General features: G+C 32.3%; 1 protein-coding gene across 1 annotated transcript in view; it reads left to right on the top strand.

The window, feature by feature from the left end:
- Positions 1–6,698: 6,698 nt before the first annotated feature.
- LOC143224776 (DNA polymerase delta subunit 2-like) overlaps positions 6,699–20,786 on the top strand; it is a 51,260-nt gene continuing 37,172 nt past the window's right edge. Inside the window, exons 1-4 of the mRNA XM_076453062.1 lie at positions 6,699–7,084; positions 8,454–8,575; positions 11,799–11,922; positions 18,117–18,231. Coding sequence (XP_076309177.1) covers positions 6,859–7,084; positions 8,454–8,575; positions 11,799–11,922; positions 18,117–18,231 — 587 coding nt within the window. The 5' untranslated portion in view covers positions 6,699–6,858. The remainder of the gene's footprint in view (positions 7,085–8,453; positions 8,576–11,798; positions 11,923–18,116; positions 18,232–20,786) is intronic.

The following is a 20,786-nucleotide window of genomic DNA, read 5'->3' on the forward strand; positions in this document are numbered from 1 at the left end:
TTTAAAAATTGTACTGTTATAGTATTTGATGTTAAATACTGTTAATTAATAGAAATATATAACATTATACACAACCAAGTGTCATCACGTGTAATGAGTTTCTTTTAATCGGTTTTGTTGTTGTTGTAATAACAGAAATTGAATAAAGAAATAAATAAAGAAATGATCATACTTACTCTTCATGTTGTGAAAGAGAAAATGTTTCGGGCTCGGCATTGGCCTCATGGTTAGGGCTCTCGACTCCAAATCTGAGGGTCGCGAGTTCGAAACCCTGTTCCACCAAACGTGCTTGCCCTTTCAGCCGTGGGGACGTTATAACTTCCTATAAATCCCACCATTAGTTTGTAAAAGAGTAACCGTCATTACAAGTTGTATAATTAAATATCCAATAACTAAGTCGTTAGACAAATTGTTTATAACTTTATCGCTCATTTCAAACGTTCCTTTAATATCATAAACATCAGTGACACGGTTGCTTTTGTTTATAGGCGGAATACTTAAATAATTAAATAAAAAGTTGCTCGTCAGGTTAATGGTAACCTATTATAAACAGCAAAACCTATAATGAAGAAGCTAGCAACTTGAAATAGTGAAGTGTGTTACAGGTTCTATGGTACGTTAATATCGCGAGTCTGACTCCATTGTCAGTTAAGCTCACAACTTGGAATAGTGAAATGTACTACATGCTCCACCTCATCCTAAGTTATATTTCTTTCAGGCATTATAATCAGAGAACTAAACTAAGTAAATTAAAAATATATTCATAATAGAAAGAGAGATTGTTTAAAGTTTCTGTACATAGATGAATATAATTTGAATATAATGGTCAGGACAGTATGTAAGAGACATCCGAGATTTATTATCTGTTTGTATTGATTTTAGAATTATAGGGAAAAGTTTATATATTCTCATGATATATTTACCTGTTTTTTTCAAGACAAAAGTTTCTTTGAATACCCAAACACTGGTAACGATTTCATTCAGTTTGCTTCAGCAAATACCAGGACAAATAAAAGTTGTTATTAATTAGTTCCAATAGAGTTTCCAATAAATAGGAGAGCAAAAATATATAATTATCAATATCATTCAGTCAAACGAAAGAAACAACTGAGATTAAACAATGTCACTAATGGATGAGTTATGCAAAAATATTGGTGAAAAATGAACACCGTGCGTTACTCGCATACTGCTGCCATCTGATGACAAACAGAAGCTTCACAAATAAATATTAATCATTGGCAGATGATTCGTTTTGATAGGATCATAATTATTATCGTGCTCATGTTCGTTGAGGAAAAATTGTAATATACCTAAAATTGATGTGTGCGTGTGTGTGTATAATATCGACTAACATGTTAGCGTGTTATAATTTTTTTTTCCATAATCCTTGAGAAAATAGACCGGGTATGAAAAAACATAAAGAACAGATTGTCACAGGTAGCTATTGTTACAGGTTGTTCTTGTTACAGGTAATTATTGTTACGGCTAGCTATTATTACAGGTAGTTATTGTTACAGCTAGCTATTGTTACAGATGACTATTGCTACAGGTAGCTATTGTTATAGATGACTATTGTTACAGGTAGCTATTGTTACAAGTAGCTGTTGTTACACGTAGCTATAGTTACAGGTAATTATTGTTACAGGTAGTTATTGTTACAAGTGGTTATTGTTACAGTTAGCTATTGTTACAGGTAGTTATTTGGTTCATCAAAGACAATCAAGTGAAAAATAAGTTATCTAAAATATAACCCTTCACACCCATTAACACATTAAGGGAAGTTAAACTACCATCTCACATCGCTTGACAAAACATTCTTCTAATAACAGGTCATAGAAATGGAATTAATAACACTGCACAACAATTTTTTTTAAAGTTTTGCTTCCTCAAAAATGTTTGCTGATTGTGACAGGTACCTGGTGGGTATGCACAAATATAGTTTTAATTTTGCTTCATCCCTTAGGAACTCTGAGGAATAGACAGTTAACTGTTTACCGGCAATAATGTATTTAATTGCGTTTATGTTTCTAATACGCTATTAAGCTCAACATAATTAAAAGTGTTTTGCTTCTGATTTTCGTTTGTATTCAATGTCCGGTGCATCACGTTGCAGAGTCCAACAGTAGTCAGCAAGCACCGACGGATTCCAGTTGCCCTGATATCGTTTTTCCATTGAAGCAATGTCCTGGTGAAACTGAAGATTTCGATGAAATGGTGCATGATGGGCAAATTTGGATGTGATTTTCGTGATCAGCAGTCAAAAGTCTATAAGGAACACCCAACAGTGTTCAAGAAGCAAAACCTTTGTTGTGCAGTGTAATCACACTGAAATTGGTGATTCGTTGTTTGTATTTATTTCCTAGAAAATTCAGAATATATTTCTCACACTTTATCTTTCCTTCAAAAACATAAAAAAATCCATTAGCAGTTTATTTATGCTCTCAATATTTTAAAACTCTCAAATCAAGTCACCTTTATTTCTTCTAGACTTCAATGAAAACAGCTTTAATCCACGTATCACTCTTCGTAGTTTGAAAATTTCAACATCACCTTCTACATGCTTTCTCTGATATTTTTCTTGGAAATCAGTATCTTTTGTTTAATAAGAGTAACAAAGTTTTGAAAACTTTGATAAAGAAGAGATAAAATTAAATTATTTTAAACAAAGTATTTTTTAATCTGAAGGAAAAGGCCCGGCATGGCCAAGTGTGTTAAGGCGTGCAACTCGTAATCTGAGGGTCGCGGGATCGCATCCCCGTCGCGCCAAACATGCTGGCCCTCCCAGCCGCGGGGGCGTTATAATGTGACGGTTAATCCCACTATTCGTTGGTAAAACAGTAGCCCAAGAGTTGGCGATGGGTGGTGTTGATCAGCTGCCTTACCTCTAGTCTTACACTGCTAAATTAGGGACGGCTAGCACAGATAGCCTTCGAGTAGCTTTGTGCGAAATTCAAAAACAAACAAACAAACTGAAGAAAAAAAGTGGATTTCCGATTATCCTAAATTTCCTTTTACCCTCACGTTTTGCAAGTAAAACACTTTCACGTATCTTTTAATTAACTTTACAATTACAAGAATTTTCAGATTTTGACCCTTATCAGAGTTTGATTACCCATTAATTTTATATTTCCATACCAATTTACTGTGTACGTGTAGTAAGAAATATTCAAGTAAGTTTTCATGTAGATGTTTCTCACATAGTTAACGAAATCGTAGTAAGCAGGATGTTAAAAAAGCCTAAAAATTTACTGATCTTTTGCTTAGATAAAACTTACGTAGTATGACAACTGTCTTGAAAAAATGATTATACCAGTTTATACCTGGGATAGAATAAGAACCTTTAGGTTTGTGTACAAGATAGTATAAGCTGGATATCTCACTTGTAATAGTCTGTGAAGTAAACAATCTATGGATTACGAGATACCACATTACGACCACTTTTGTTTAGCTTGGAAGTGTGGCCTAGCATTATTATTCTTGTTCTTGTCCTGCAGAATGATTGAAAAATCTCATGAATTTCACACTTCCGTAATTAATGTAGAATATATAATTATTCATGTATGTACCTGAGATAGTATTCTAAATTTCCATGCGAATTCTAAATGGAGCAATAACATTTATATTGACTGTATATCTCAAAATCAGTATCTCAAAGTGCTGTGTGAAATCTCCAAGGTCCGAGATAAACCGTGCAACCTTGATGAAGCTCAGTGCAGTTTGTCACAACATTTCCTGGTGGAACAGATGGCTATTTGTTTTACGATTCAGCCGGATTTAGAGTTTGCAAGAAGCCATTAAGACCAGTAAACACAGTGATGATGTTACAAAACCACAGGTACGTAATGACACTGTGTAGTATGCAGTATGGCATCTTTCTGATGGTGAGTCCATCGTTCGAACAGCGATAAGTCTGCGGATTTACAACGCTAAACTCAGGGTATCCGATCCTCCTCGGTGGACACAGCAGATAGCCCGATGTGGCTTTGCTATAAGAAACACAAACACACACTCTCTGACAGTGAATTTAATCTTTGTTACCATGCACTAAATCATCCATTCGGGACTTAAGCTTGAGAATGTAATATTTGTCAAAGAGAAACTGAAGTTCTCCATTGAACATCTCGGACGAATTTTGGTAAAGAAAATGTCTATTTAATCTGTGGAAGGATTTCGGCCATTTTATCAAACATTTTCAATCAAGTTGTTGCTTAGAATGGAGAGATTCGAGGACAGGCAGTGCAGTACCTATTGTTGAGTTTAATAGTTTCACTATTCGATCCCCTAGAGTATTAGGACAAGGCATGTCTCAATGAATTTCACTGCAGATTCATCGATATGAAGAAACCGCAAAGCAACAAATATGTATCAACCTGCTGTTTCACTAGATAAATCGTAATAGATGCAAAAGGCAAGGAAGTAGAGCAGCCATGGTTCCCAAAGAGTGAACAAGGTTTCTCAAGTTCAGGTTCCATGACTACACAGTCATAGTCATAAACAGTCATACTCCCAAAAGTGTCATGACATAAGTGAAGGAGCACCAATATTAATTTTGAAATACCTGTTTGCAAGAATGTTTTGTCTTATTGTCAAATAGGGCGATTGGATGAGTGTACCTTTCAAGCCAACAAAATTATTCGAAGGTCAACAGTGAGCAGTGTTTGTCAGCACCTACTAGTTGAAACAAGGTGAGCCTGAGTTGGTCAACTAAATCATGGATTTCATGCCACATCTTATATGCTAATAGCAGTAGTTGTGGCATTGGGGCAGCAAGAACCTTACTCAACATTGTTGTATATCAAGTTTTCTATGTCAAGTTATCAATGCTGACAGGTAGCATAAATTTTGTCCTGGTTACAAGCTATATGAGAGTTGAGAGGCATATTTACAACTCTGTCTTGGTGGTGTTGTGTGTCGAGGAGATGTAGATGTCTTTGAAATGGTTTTAAATTAGTATCTTAAGATTAGACCTTCTGTATATATTGTCAGTTAGTTATTCTCGTCCAACAGACAAACTGCATTTCTGCAACAAACCAATCTAAAGCTGCTTTGACTTGGTCTAAGAACAGTTTATAGTATACGAATAGTTCAAGGCACCAATGAATATTAAAATAGTAGGAAAACTCTTCTGGCGAACAAACTCTACTCCGTGGATGCAGTTTAGTGTGTCATCACTTCTATTGTGGTGATAGAACCAACACATGAATCACACTTTCTTCTTTCTGGAAAGTATGATGCACTATCTCAAACAGTTGTCTGTCAGAAAACAAACGTTGTACCAACACTGTAACTACGATAAATAATCTACTCAGCTTTCGCTGGAATTGTAATTGACATGATAACAAGGCAAGGGTAACGAAAACTAGCTTTATAGCTGGCGTCATGGTTACAATGCTGTGTCCAAGAATGATTACACAACATCCAAAGCCTCTGAAGCCTCTAACTGAAGGATGTGCAAATATTCTAAGCTCAATATAGAATTTTTACAATTGGCTGCTCGAGTTTATGTGTTAACCCTTTAAGAACATCTGATGTCGTTATCACCTAGTTATTAAATGTAAGAATCTTGTTTCCTCGTATCATAATATTTGCATTAAACTACACAGTGGTAAACTAGAGGGACGGCAGTTAAACGTAATCACTGCTAATTTTGTGTCACTCTTAGCTGATCAAATAATCAGGTTTTACGTATAGCGTGTCCATCTGCTCAACGTTTTTGCAGCAATGTGAATTATGAATCCTCGGATTTAAATTATAGCAAGCTGACCACTCTCCAGACACTTTGTTTTTGTTTGCTTTTGAATTTCGCGCAAAGCTACATGAGGGCTATCTACACTAGTTATCCCTAATTTAGCAGTGTATGACTAGAGGGAAGGCAGCTAGTCATCACCACCCATCGCCGACTCTTGGGGTACTCTTTTACCAACGAATAATGAGACTGACCGTCACTTTATAATGCTCACATGGCTGAAAGGACGAGCATGTTTAGTGCGACGGATATTGGAACCCGCGACCCTTGGATTACGAGTCGAACGCCTTAGCCCACCTGGCCATGCCGGGCCTATGCAGGCGCAACTAAGACGAAAACAAAATAAAAATTATAATTTTAGAAATTTGCTAAATCTTACAAAACTGTTGATTGTATTGGGTTTATGATTAATAAGTATTTTTTTTTCTTAGAAAATAAAATATAAAGCTAAAAGTAGCATAGATCAATAATATTATCTATTACATGTTTATATTTCCTCTTTTCTTTTGCACAAATCCACACCATACTTTATCTCCATTTTGTCCATCAAGGAAAATAAATGATTCCTTGATTTTTGCATTGTAAATTCGTAAGCTTTCTGCCGACTTACCAAGAAAATTATGTTTAGAAATCGAAAAATTAAAATTCGCATTAATGCCTGTATATGTTTTAGTTCATCATGATCTGTTGTCGTCATTATAAAAATAAATTTAATTCATTTTTATAATTATAAAAGAAATAAATTTTGATAATTAATACATTTAAACCTCACATTGATATACATATTTTTCTATTTTAAAGTTTAATGTGAGAAGGCTGTAATTTATCAAAATAGAAGTGCAGCAAAAACAACAGGAAATAGAACTTTAAAAAAGGTATTTGAAATGTAAATTTGTTTCTTTTCAACTAAAATTAAAAATACGAAATAGAATTAAATTTAGATTGGTACAATCATTTTGTCTAATTTACGAATGGAAAATATTTTTTTTACCATTATTTCTCTTACATTTCGAAATTGGCGGGAGAACCGGATTCTTCCAATAGTTTCACTCACTAGCGGTTACTTATAAGTAACATTTCCATATTGTTTTGCTATCCCGTAAGAGTTAGAAATGATTTTAACAAAAGGAGACTGTGAAATTGGAGTACTTCTTGATAGTTCTCGAAATGGTCATGATTTTGAAACCTCTTTTGAACGTGCTGATTGTTCTTACAAAAATAATTCAGAAAAATTTTATCTAAAAGAACGAAGCTTTAGTCGACAATATGCACCATTGTATGCGCACCGTCTAAAATCGATGACCAAAAACATCACACAAAGAGCAAGAAAAAAATGGGGTGAGTTGACTCATTTTGTACAATAACAGTGTGAACAGTTTATGTAAATCATAGTTATTCATTCGTGATCTTTGTTGGCCTTGTTTTCCTCGACTTGTTTTCAAAATCCAGTTCCCATTTATTTATGGGAAAAGTGACTAAACAGTACACGAATTATAAATGTGTTGTGTTTGCTAGTGTTGAACTTTAGTTATTCAAATGAATCGTCAACAACACATCATAGATTTTTAAGGCAGAAAGCAGTGGCACATTTTCAGGAGTTGCCTGTATTTGTAATTCATAAATGTATGATTTATGATGTATCATATAGATTCAGTACAGTACGGACTGTGAAAATAAATTAGATATTAAAATACTAAATACTATCATTACAAACGTTGCTTAGCAACGGAAAGAGTGCAGATTTAAAACAAAAACGGTGACCAACACAATTTTAGAAATTACCTTTATCTATAATTGTTATCACACACCAGAATAATCAACCTAAGAGAAGGATGAGTTGATAACTATATATGGTATAGGGTCATGGGTAAATAGTAAAATGTTTATCTGAAGTGGCTAAGTTATGTGAAATTATGGATTAAGTGAAATAATTCATATACGTATACTGAATTTGAATTATGTTTCTCGTTTTCTGGTTGGTGAGGGCAGGTTATATAAATTTTAAATTTTGAAGTATTAATGGAGTTAACAATTGTTCTAATATATACATGTACAGTAGTGATGGCTAAATCCTGCCACTTAACCAGAGTAACCCATAAACTGGTACCAGATGCTAAAACTGCCTTCTTTATAGTCTGTTAGTTCAACATAAGGGACAGCTAGTGTATTTGCATTCCCATTGTGTAGCCTTACATGAACGTGTGAAACAAACAAAACTTATTGGTGTCATTGTAGTTTAATTGTTATAAAGATACCTTTATTGTATAACTGTAGTTTCAAGTACTATCATTGCAGTATACAGTTTGGCAAGTTTCCTCTTGACGTACGACCATTTTCCATATGAGCTTTAGATTATGGTAACTTTGTGATATTTAGCATTTGTGGTTATGTTTATGTATAACAGACAGTATTTTCTGAAATAATACTCGTGTAAAAACATCTACCTACTTTAGACATAGTATGAAAAAAAATCTGTTTCTTAAATTTAAAAATATTTACTAGTAAACTACAGATATTGATAAAGTGTACAACATTGAGGTCATTTGGACTTTTGAGATGTTTTTAATTAAAATATTTTAAAAGTCTTAAGCTGAATAAAGTTAGTAAATACTTTAAAACTAATAAGATTTAAGTTTTGCTATTTTTAAAATAATCACTAGTTTCTATTCATTTGTTTTCTAATTTATTCTAATATCTGTGATTGTAGGTTCTGATATCCCAATACAGAAGCTGTGTGATTTAACAGGAAACGGAAAAGTTTGCGTCATTGGAACACTTTTCAAGCACATGGAACTACAACCCAGTATTTTAAAAGAAATAAGTGAAGAAGTGATTAGTTCTTTAAGATTTTGAAGAGCAAAACTAGCTAGTGATGTCGAGAAACCCACTTGTTGAGAAATTTATATGCAAAAACGGCTCGTTTGGGCTGAGAAAATATTTTACATAGAAGAGAGAACAACGTTTCGACCTTCTATGTAAAATATTTTCTCAACCCAAAAATATAAACATAGTGTTGTACATAGATTGTAAAGATATATTTAAAAACTAGCTAGTGTGTACGTGGATTGTATAGACATATTTAGCAACACTAGCTAGTGTGTAATGTGAGATTGTAAAGACATATTTAGCAACATTAGCTAGTGTGTAGCAACATGCTAGTGTGTGTACTGGACTGTATATACATATTTAGCAACACCAGCTAGTGTGTGTACGTGGACTGTATATACATATTTAGCAACACTAGCTAGTGTGTGTACGTGGACTGTATATACATATTTAGCAACACTAGCTGGTGTGTGTACGTGGACTGATAGACATACGAGGGCTGTTCAAAAAATACGCGGACTGACGTCATAAAACAAAATGTACTTTATTTAGAAGTTACAGGTCTGGGACCCCTTCAAAGTACTTTCCTCCCCAACGCACATACTTATCCCAACGGTGTTTCCACTTGTTGAAACAGTCCTGTAATGCGCTTCTTTTGTAATGTCCTCTAGCTCCTTCGTCGCATTTGCCTTAATCTTGGGAATTGTCTCAAATCTTCTTCCTTTCAAGGGTCTTTTGAGTTTGGGGAACAAGAAAAAATCGCAAGGAGCAAGGTCAGGTGAGTAGGAGAGGTGGTGAAGAACAGTGATCAAGTGTTTGGCCAAAAACTCACGAGTTCTGAGGGCTGAATGGGCACAAATTTTGCAGCAACGCGGTGCATCTTCAATTTTCTGTCAAAATCTCGTAACAAGATCCAACTGATATCCCACACTCTTCAGCAAGCTCCTGACAGTCAGACGCCGATTTGCCCGCACCAGGGTGTTGATTTTGTCGACGTGTGGGTCGCCAGTTGACGTGGAAGGACGCCCAGGACGCCATCATCTTCAATGGACTGTCGGCCATCCTTAAAACGTTCATGCCACTTGAAACATGCCGTACGCTTCATAGCAACATCACCGTAAGCCGTGTTAAGTATAGCAAAAGTTTCAGTCACAGATTTTCCAAGTTTAACACAAAATTTCACAGCAAGTCGTTGCTCCTTCAGGTCATTCATTCTGAAATCCGCCAAACGAAAAAATCGCACTTCACTTAAAACCGCGTAGCTAATACACAAATGAAGATATTTGCAATCGGGAAATGGCGTCGTAATCAGCTGATCTGTGCAAACCTAGCGACACCAAGCGGATTCCCCTGGAACCAACTGGAGCCGCCCATTTTTTTAACAGACCTCGTATTTAGCAACACTAGCTGGTGTGTGTACATGGACTGTATAGACATATTTAGCAACATTAGTAAAGATCAGAATATTTGTAGGAATCTTGATGGGTTTTTTTATTTTGTAAATTTGGGTTTGGTGTTTGTATTACAAGACTGCTGGAGAGGTCTGCAGCTCTGGAATAGCTGAGACAGTGTTAGTTACTTCTCTGTAAGACCCTAGGTGTAAAAGAAGAGACTTCAATAAATAAGACTGTTGAGCTTTTAGGTCCATAAAGAGTTTTTAATGTAATAAACTTTGTGGATGATGACTTAGTATACATTCATTGTTTATGAAACCATCTATTTATTCACTTCAACACAACTATTATCATAATTATGGTGCTTTTGTTGTAACGACCCCTCACATGTGTGTGTGTTTTTCTTAGAGCAAAGTCACATCAGGCTGTCTGCTGAGCCCACCAAGGGGAATCAAATCCCTGATTTTAGCATTGTAAATCCGAAGACTTACAGCTGTACTAGCAGGGGGGGAAGGTCCCCTCACATTGTTATGTGAATACATAAGCCAATACCCACTTTCTTTTCCAGTGTTTGGTGTGTGTTTAAATTAGATAAGAAAACTATATATTTAAGTTTAAAATATTTTGTAACAGTCAAAGGCTCTATTTGCACAAATTTTTGGAAGTTATTAAAAGGTTTATTGAAGTTTAATATCTTAAATATGAGATATTGTCAAACATTTCAGTTTTTATTGTTGGTTCCTGTTTCTCATTCTAGTTACTTTTGTTCTGTAAATACGTTACTTACGACCGTATATTTTTTATGTAACTAAATGTTTGAATAACTTGTAGCACTAAAAACATCTATACAATTTTAGTATGTTATGGATTATGTTTCTCACTTTTTTATGTTGTGTTGTGTCTTAAAAAAATGGTCTCGCATATTAATAAGTCAAAACCATGCAATACTAACCTATAAAATGAAAGGATTGGTGTGTTAACAGTTAACCAAATTTCCACTTGAGGAATATAACAATCTGATATTGACTTGGTCATTATCTCTAAGGAATGGTGTGTTAACAGTTGACCAAACATCCACTTGAGGAATATAACAATCTGATATTGACTTGGTCATTATCTCTAAGGAATGGTGTGTTAACAGTTGACCAAACTTCCACTTGAGGAATATAACAATCTGATATTGACTTGGTCATTATCTCTAAGGAATGGTGTGTTAACAGTTGACCAAACATCCACTTGAGGAATATAACAATCTGATATTGATTTGGCCATTATATCTAATTTTGTTTTTTGTTTTGATGTTCTTTGACCTTTCTTCCTGTATATTGCATACTTCCATGGAGAGATTTTATTTACATTTGCCCGAGCTCTCTGGTTACTGTCAATATTGGAGGAGTTTGTTTTTTACATTGATTGCATCTTTGTGGTTACTATAGAGCATTTTTCACATACATTGACCAAACTTTTCTCTGTGTACTCAAAGTTTTGAAAATGGACTAAGTGATATATAACAGGAGTGAGTGATATATTATTTACCTGCTTGTATATATTGTTTATGTGAATGGTTGATTTTTGTTATCAATAATATGTAGAAATAGTTTATTAGGACTAAAAAAATAGTGGATTATTAAAATTTGTTGAACTTTCCTTGATGCCAAATTAGTACTTTTAACATGAAAAAGGTTTCCCTTTTTGTTTGTGCATTTGTCATTTCTAACTTTTGATATTAATCTTTTGGAAAATCCTTTTAAGTTTGTGTGATTTAGTATTTTAGGTTTATATAAAATTATGTTCCTGTGTACTTAATATGTTCCTTTTATTTTTCTAATTAGCATAACATGATGCCTCAACCACTGAGGACAAGATATACAAGTGATAGTGATGAAATTATCTTAGAAGATGATTTACAACGGATAATGCTTCATGGGAATGTTAATGTTCACTCTCTTGTGACAGGTTTGTAAATATCTTTCTGCCAGTTTAGAATTTTTGAAATTCAATTCTGTTTTCAGTATACCAAAGTTTATTCTACAGAAAATAATGTATTAAGAATGAAATAGGGAATTTGAAGGAGAACTTTTCAAAATACCTGAAGATTGTGAATTATGTAATGCAAAATAGTCTTAACAAATCCACTATAACTTCCACAATGCTTAAAATGCTGGGCCAAGACTTTTACGATCATACAACTGAACATCTAATTCAACAAAGTAACTTTGACATAAGAAATCAGGGAAAGAATTATTTAGAAAAACTTAACTTTCTAATATATCATAAAATAATTGACTGATTTTAACTGATGACACTTGTAAAGTTTAGCAGAGTTTCAAACAATCTTGAACATGGACTCTTTGTTAATTGTCTCCAGTTATGTTTTATTAGCTACTATGTAAAGATAATGCCAATTAATGTTAGATGAATATTCCAAATAAAAAAAAAATATATATATATATAACTTTGAATGTTATTATATAATCTACTTAATAATACAACGTTTATAAATCCTGGCTGAGACTCGAGCAATATCCAGTTAAAAACTTTGTTCAAGAGCATCTGGCTTATCTGTCTTCAGTTCTCTTTTTATTTGTTACCAGAAAATGAGGTTATAATTTACCCTAGGTTGGTTAATGGCTATACTGACAAAGCAACCCATTAATTTATGTACAAAAAAGTGATAAGTTGATTTACATACAATGACTGTTGTTTATTATTGTCAGTTTAATTTCTCCCATACATGGTCGTGTTTTTCTTCTACAGTTGATCATTTGTTAACGTACACTTGTTTTTGTAAATAGTGTTTGTTGTCTACTATTGGCAACCGACAATGGTAGTTTTCTGATATTTAGATTCATTTTGAGGAGGAACTAAAATCTGGAACATAAACTATTAACATTTTTAGTAACAGAGAACTTTCTAGTGGCCTGATTAACATATCCTTAAACTGTTAATTTGTTTAGAAATAGAGAAACCTCTAGTGTCCTAATTAACTTTTAAAATGTTTATACATGCACTTCTCCACAATCCTTCATATCTGAAAAATACAAAAAAGCTATTAACAGCTCCTGTCAAAACAATCCACATGAACTGTTAATGGGCTTATGCTATACCTGAATTCTTTGTTTACAAAATTGGACAATAAAAGTTAATTTATATTAACTCAGTTGTACTGTTTTTGTACCAAGTTAATCTGTGGTTGAATTTCAACAGAAAAGTAAGGGCAAATTAACAAATACTGACAATCTTCTTAAAGTTTGGTGCATAAATAGAGTTAAATAGTATTTAATTTTTTTATTGGGAAATAAAATATAAACAATATATTTCATTATTTGTTTAAAAAATTAAAAATTACTAAGTTGCATCAAGAAACAAATTTATACTGATCTTGTTTCATGGCCTTGTGTTGCAGAAGGTACCTCATTAAATGCAATTTAGGTTGAATTTGCTAAAACTGTTCTTGTCAGGTTGAGTATTTCTAAGTAATACCGAGTTTTATAATTTTAAACTTTAAAACATTGAAATATTTCTCAGTTACAAATATTTGATACCTATTTACAGTAATTTGTTTTGAAAATGTCTCGTTACCACTTAAGATCGCAATCCTAGGCTAATTAAAATGTCAGAGACTCGGATGTCAGTTGGGTAACACAATGTTATTTGTGAGCTTGTCTGAGTATACGAAAACATCTGATTGAACAGTCAACAACACGACAAATAATAACAGAATCTAAATTAAAAATTGTTTTTTTATTGGTAACAAAACATGATCAGTAGCAAGCCCAAAATAGCAGGCCTAACCATTTGTGGATGCTTTTGATTGTCTGTGTGATAGACCTTGTGAAGCAAGATGGGCTGATTTCCATGGAAACTTTAAGTAGACAATATTCTAACAGATGAACTTCAGTGTTGCTCATTAAATACTAATTATCATACTTTTATGGAGCTTATGTTAACAGATTTTGAGCTGACACTTTTACATTAAGAAGAATCTGTAAGAATCTCAAACCTCGTTGCAATTTCTTTTCTTTAGCAGATGTGAATGTTTTATCCAATCTTTTACTGTCAAAAATGCCTACTTTTACTTAGCATTTTGACTGTTAATATGTATTTTTGAGTCGCCTCCTGTATCGAGGACTATTTTATATATATATATAACTGATTTATTCATTATAGTTTAATAATCTGGGATTGTCAGAAGGTTTTGAAATCTCCCATATACTATTTTGGCTGTTCCCAGTAAAAGAAACCAACCTAATTCCAGTTTTTCATATCATTAATCAAATCAACTCTCATAAAGATGGATGTGTCTGAGAAGTACATTAGGCATATAATACCTTATGAATTGAAAAAAGACAATAGTGCAGCAGAAACTACATGAAACATTCAAGGTGTTTATGGTGCAGAGTCTCTCAATGAAAGAAAGTGTTGAAGGTGGTTTCAGAAGTTCAGATCAGGTGACTACAGGTTAAGTGATGCACCACATTCAGGTCGTCCTGTTGAGTTTAATGATAATTTGCTGCTGGCTACACTTGATGAATATTGTGCTGTAACAGTTGAAGAACTATCACAGAAGCTTAATTCAACCCATTCAACAGCTTACCATCATCTGCAACAGCTTGGAAAATGGGTCCCCCCATAATTTTACAAAAGCCAACCTTAAAGTAAAAGTGGACATTTGCACTCTCATCAACATAACTCTCCTTTTTTGAACAGTTTAGTTACTGGAGATAAAAAATGGATATTTTATAAAAATATTAAATGTTGCAGACAATGGCTCAGTGCAGGTAAACTGATTAAAGCACAGCCCAAAATGGATCTCTAGGAAAGACTTGTTAAGTGTTTGATGGTATATTGTTAATGTGATCCACTTTGAGTTACTGCCACCCAATGTAACGATTACATCAGACTTCTATTGTCAACAGTTAGAGTGCTTAAATGCTGCACCGAAAGAAAAGAAGCCTGCTTTGATCAATCTACAAGCTGTTGTGTTACACCAAGATAATGTACTGCCCCATACAGCAAGGATCACATCTGCAAAGATTGAAGAGCTAGACTGGGAATAACTTCCACATCCTTTTTATTCTCCAGACCATCTGATTATTATGTATACCAAAGTTTGTAGAACTATCTTGATGGGAAAAGAGCTTGGAACATATGAAGATGTCAAAACTACCCTCTCCACATTATTTTCCTCCAAACTCCAAAAATTTTATATAAGTGGTATTCAGAAGCTTGTGAATCATTGGCAGAAAGTAATTAATAATGGAACATATATTATTGATTAAATAACATTTAAAACCATTTGAAATCCTTTCTCTTTTTCTGAACCTAAAATCAGGCATTACTTAAGGGATGACCTAATATATGTTCCAAGTTGGAAACCCTCCATATGACATATTTTACTTTAATTTGCCCTTTTATTAAATATCTGATGGCTCTGTTTTTTCTTTAAGGTGTTTGCTTCTTTGTGTACTGTTGATAAAAATATCTTGAACTTGCTACCACTTGTTTTTTTATGTTTCTCGCAGTTTTTACATCATTTAAATATTGTTTAATTGTCAGGTTATCACGCAGAAAATAACACTACCAATGTCAGTATAGTTGAGAATGCTCATTGAAATAGTATTTTAAATATGTCCTTTGTAAATCAACAGAACTTTACAATACTGTATAGTGTTTTCTTTTATAACAGTATCTATATAAAGACTGAGTCCTAAATTCTGGGAATGTCCGTAAATATCATAGCAAAACTTTTATTACAATTTACTGCCTTTACAGTAAGTTTAGTTTTTATAACAGGTACAACGTTTCAATCTCTGGTGGTAAAAAAACAAACAAACAAACTTTTTCTTGGAAATAATCACACCAGTGATCAAAACGTACCTGCCCTGAAAATTAAACTTTTTGTGAAAGCTGTAAATTGTAATAAAATAAACTTTTTATCAGGAGGTAAACGTGAAATAATCACAGCAAAAAGTTTGAATTTCATGTTTTTCTTTCTTCTATTCCTTTGTTATTACACAGTAACAAGCAAAGCATGAAATGACATAATTTCAAATGGAGTGCTTGCTTATACAAGTATTATTAATGACTATTAGTAATTAAAAAACAACTGTAGTGTAAAAAGTATTATCAATACATACTGAAGTTAACTTTCTCACAAAAATTGGGTTTCTGTAAAAGGCTTAGGTACAAGGTGAAACAGTAATTCCCAGCCAATAATAAACAACAAATGTTACAGTTTGAACCTCACTGTATTTAGAACTCAATTATAAATAAACTATTCCTATGTCTATTGAAAGACTGCATTAAAAAAGTAAACAAGTAAAGAAAACTTTCAATAAAGGAAGTAAATGTATTACGTATCATGATGCAAGGTTGTTTTGTCCAGATTACTCAGGGTTCATAATTAGGCTTTGCTTTAGGTATTATTTTGTAGCATATAAATATATTTTTAAATAGGAAATGATCATCCATTGTCTGAGAAATTTGATTCTCTGCTATCATCCATCTTCCTATTGCTTTGATATGTGCAGTTGTTAGCCTTGTTTTTTTTTATTCTGTTTTGTACTGTTTATGTCTGCCTGTGTTACTGATAATGGTGACGTTGCCTGTGTTTTCAACTTTTTTTTATATAAATGTATCTTAATTGTTATTTTATATTTTTTTTATATAGATTTTATTGTCATTGCATTTGGTTTTATTCTTTTCATAAATTATAACATTTCATCTATTTTATTTAAGTCTAGTTGGATGCATATGGACTGAGGTGCTATGTGCTGTAAAACCATGAATTAAACAGTAATAAGCTAATGGAAGATGTATTCTGTGTGTGTACGTAGGCTGCTTAAGGGGTTTAATTTTTCAGTAGTAGAAGCTTGCTTTCATTATTTATTGAATAAATTGTTAGGTTAATAAAAGTAACATAAATTTGAAACAAAAACCTTAAAGACAAATAGCTGGATACACAAGAGACTTGAATTTTATAGAACTGCGAGATACTGTTACCTGCACATAATCTGTGAAACACCACGTGACAAGCTGTCTTGTTCAGTGTTATTTTTTTTAGTATTAGTACATAAATATTTTAAACTTGTTCATTTATTTTCTATTTGGCCCTATTTCAACTTCACTAGTTTATGTTAACAAGATAAACATCAACATATTAAGTCTTAGGCTTAAAAGCAAATTGCATAATTTGTATTGATTCAATGAATTTTAAATGTTAGAAGTAATTTGACATCTTAAGATTTTAATAAGTTGATATGAATAATCCCTCGTACACACACAAATACAAAATAACATAAGAAGTTATTTTTGATTTATGTTAAATATCAAGTTACGTTGCAACTGCTGTAAAGTATACTCATTTTCTTAGGCCATTAGTTAGCTATAAAATTCCCCACTCTGAACAAAGTAGGTCATTTTATTGAATGCAAGTTAGTTCATAATTTTTATTCATCCAATCTCTTAATATTTTCATAAGCTTATGGTTTTACTGTATCTGGATAAACAGTCGTTATACTTGAAGGATCTAACAGTTCTAGTTGAGTTCAATGTTATTATTTCCTAAGTAGTGAAGTAAGTGTTATTTATTTCATTGTTTGTTGATTGTTTCTGTAACCTATAGGATACTTTTAAAACCACAAGGATATGATAACAGTTTTATTTTTGCAGTGTGTTATTGTTTTAGTCTTGATGTTGCTAGAAAACTTGCATTGTTTTTAAGGGGAAGGAAGCTTCACTTAATTTGATAAGTGTTTCTGGAACCTTTCATCCAAAGTTTAGAAATAATTGTAATCCTATGTATATAAAGTAATCTAGGCTAATAAATATAATAATCTAAGCTAGAAAATACATTATTATTGTTATTATTGAGTGTGTTTATTGGTAAATTAGCAATCTGTACATGATTTACTCTGTCTGTTACTGTCAGCCAGTTACTTGGCTGTGAATATTGAGTTTTTGTTTCAGTGAAGAAATTACCAAGTGAATTTTCTGTTAGAAGTTTGACTTATCAATGAAAGTTATTTATACTAAATGTAGAACCTGAAGGTGAAGAAATAAAGAATTTTTGTTTAGTGGACTGAACTTTGTGTTATTGTTTCTACAATATATAACTACACGTTTTGAATATTTTGGAATTTTCATAGGTGTTGTTGCTGCTGTTATTGGAGAAGAAAAAGAAGGTGGAAAGTTCATAGTAGAAGATTTGTGTTTTTCATCTGTACCAAAACAGATCGAGCATCCTTTATTAGAAGAAAACCAGTTAGTATAATCCATAATATTCATTTTTAGATTTATGTAAATTAAGTTGCATGTAATATTACTTTATGGTGTGACAATACAACAATACAATACGAGTATCGTATCATCAAGCTGTGATACGACTGTATCAATACATCATCTGGTATGATACGATTTATATATCTTTACAATATTTGGCAAACTTTCAGTAAACATTGTAAGTCTTGCACATAAAAAAAATCAGAATTTCTAGTAGTCTTTTTGCTAAAAATTAATGATTCATCAAAGGAAGATGAGTGTTTAGTAAAACACGTTTTCAGTTATTTTATCAAAAACATTACTTCTAAAGTAGTATAACAAATTAACAAAATATTAACTTTTGTATTCTACTTCTTGCCAGCTGCCATTTGGTTGATCAAATCTAAGAATTTGAAAAAGCATTGTAAAGTATGTAGTGCTTAAATAAAACAGTGTTAGTAATATAGATATCAAATTACAGACAAGACTGTCAAACTTTGTATCCCTTGTATTTTCTGTAAAACAAAACAAACAAACCTATATCTAGATATGTGTTATACTGCAATATTAACATCCAGCTATGTATTGTATCAACTAAGATGTGCACCCTTAAAAATTTCCTAGGAGCTGAGAAATGTAATTTAGCAAGTCTTATTTTTAATTAAAAATGTTCTTAGACATTAATTACTTGTATGTAGCTAAGATAGTTCCATAACCACTGATAAATAGTTTGATATTTTCACTCTTTATGCTTAGCATAGAGAAACATTTTGATATCCATTCGTATATAGACTATTATAATAGTTTGATATTTTCACTCTTTATGCTTAGCATAGAGAAACATTTTGATATCCATTCGTATATAGACTATTATAATAGTTTGATATTTTCACTCTTTATGCTTAGCATAGAGAAACATTTTGATATCCATTCGTATATAGACTATTATAATAGTTTGATATTTTCACTCTTTATGCTTAGCATAGAGAAACATTTTGATATCCATTCGTATATAGACTATTATAATAGTTTGATATTTTCACTCTTTATGCTTAGCATAGAGAAACATTTTGATATCCATTCGTATATAGACTATTATAATAGTTTGATATTTTCACTCTTTATGCTTAGCATAGAGAAACATTTTGATATCCATTCGTATATAGACTATTATAATAGTTTGATATTTTCACTCTTTATGCTTAGCATAGAGAAACATTTTGATATCCATTCGTATATAGACTATTATAATAGTTTGATATTTTCACTCTTTATGCTTAGCATAGAGAAACATTTTGATATCCATTCGTGTATAGACTATTATAATATTTTCCTGTTAAAAACTCACTATTAAATTAAAAAACTATCAACTGTGATGCAAATCATTCAACTGCTTAATATCTGTTTCGTTGTGTTTAGGACTATTCTATATGTTCACTTAATATCAGCTAAACAACAAATAATCATAATATTTGGCAAAACAAAAATTAATAATTGAATCCAATGTTTTCATTAGAATTAATAGGATTCCATTAGAAGGGACAAAGCCTTTTGCTCTCTCTCTCTACACGAGATTTTCAGTTTACTAATATACGTAGATTCCATCAAAAGAAACATCCATCATAAATTTATGAAGGTATTCCAAGTCTGTTTGAGTAACTTAGAAACAGGGTTAACTGAATATATTGGAAGAGTAATTTTGACAACAATTCTGAATTTACAGTGATGTCAAGAAAACCCACTTGTAGAGAAATATATATGCAAAAACGGCTTGTTTGGGTTGAGAAAATATTTTACACAGAAGAGCGAACAACGTTTTGACCTTCTATGTAAAATATGTTCTCAGGTCAAACGAAATTTTTGCATATATAATTCTGAATTTTCAAAGTGTGTCTTTACAAAATGTAGCAAGCTTTGTCAACAGCAGGCATCTCTCGTATCCAGAAAAGTCTGTAAATATGTATTTTTGTACTAAAGGTATTTCTGTAAAATATCGAAGTAATTTTCACTCAAAACCTTTCAAGTTGGAGTGTAAAATTGTGTTCATATGAAGAATAAATACACTTGTCGGTTGTACAGTTTATAAATTGTATTTGAATAACCTTTACAACTTAAAAAATACATATCTGAAGTTGTTGTTTTTTTGGCAACCCTGTATATTGTTCTATAACCTACTATAGATTGTTATGAAATCAGTTGTGTAGGGTCACATGAAATATTGTTAACTTTGACATCAAATTCTTTATACCTTGTTGAATAGCACTTGGCACAAGATTGGGGCACAATGTTTTGAACCAAATGTATAGTTAATAGAATTTTCTTGATGAAGATGTGAGCTTCTCGCTGTTTTGCATCTTTTCTTTCTGTCAATTAGAAGCAGCTATTTATGGTTGGATTGAAGTTTCTAAGTTTCAGCAAGAAGAGTTGATGTTTATAGTTCATGCAGAAACCCAAGTGAAAATTGAATACATTACAATATCATTAGAAATTATTCCTACTTAAGTAAATTGCAATGCTTGTTTGTTTGCTATCTTCATAATTATATTTTTGATTAAACG

Source organism: Tachypleus tridentatus, chromosome 9 (genome assembly GCF_004210375.1).
Source record: "Tachypleus tridentatus isolate NWPU-2018 chromosome 9, ASM421037v1, whole genome shotgun sequence".
Lineage (NCBI taxonomy): Eukaryota > Metazoa > Arthropoda > Merostomata > Xiphosura > Limulidae > Tachypleus > Tachypleus tridentatus.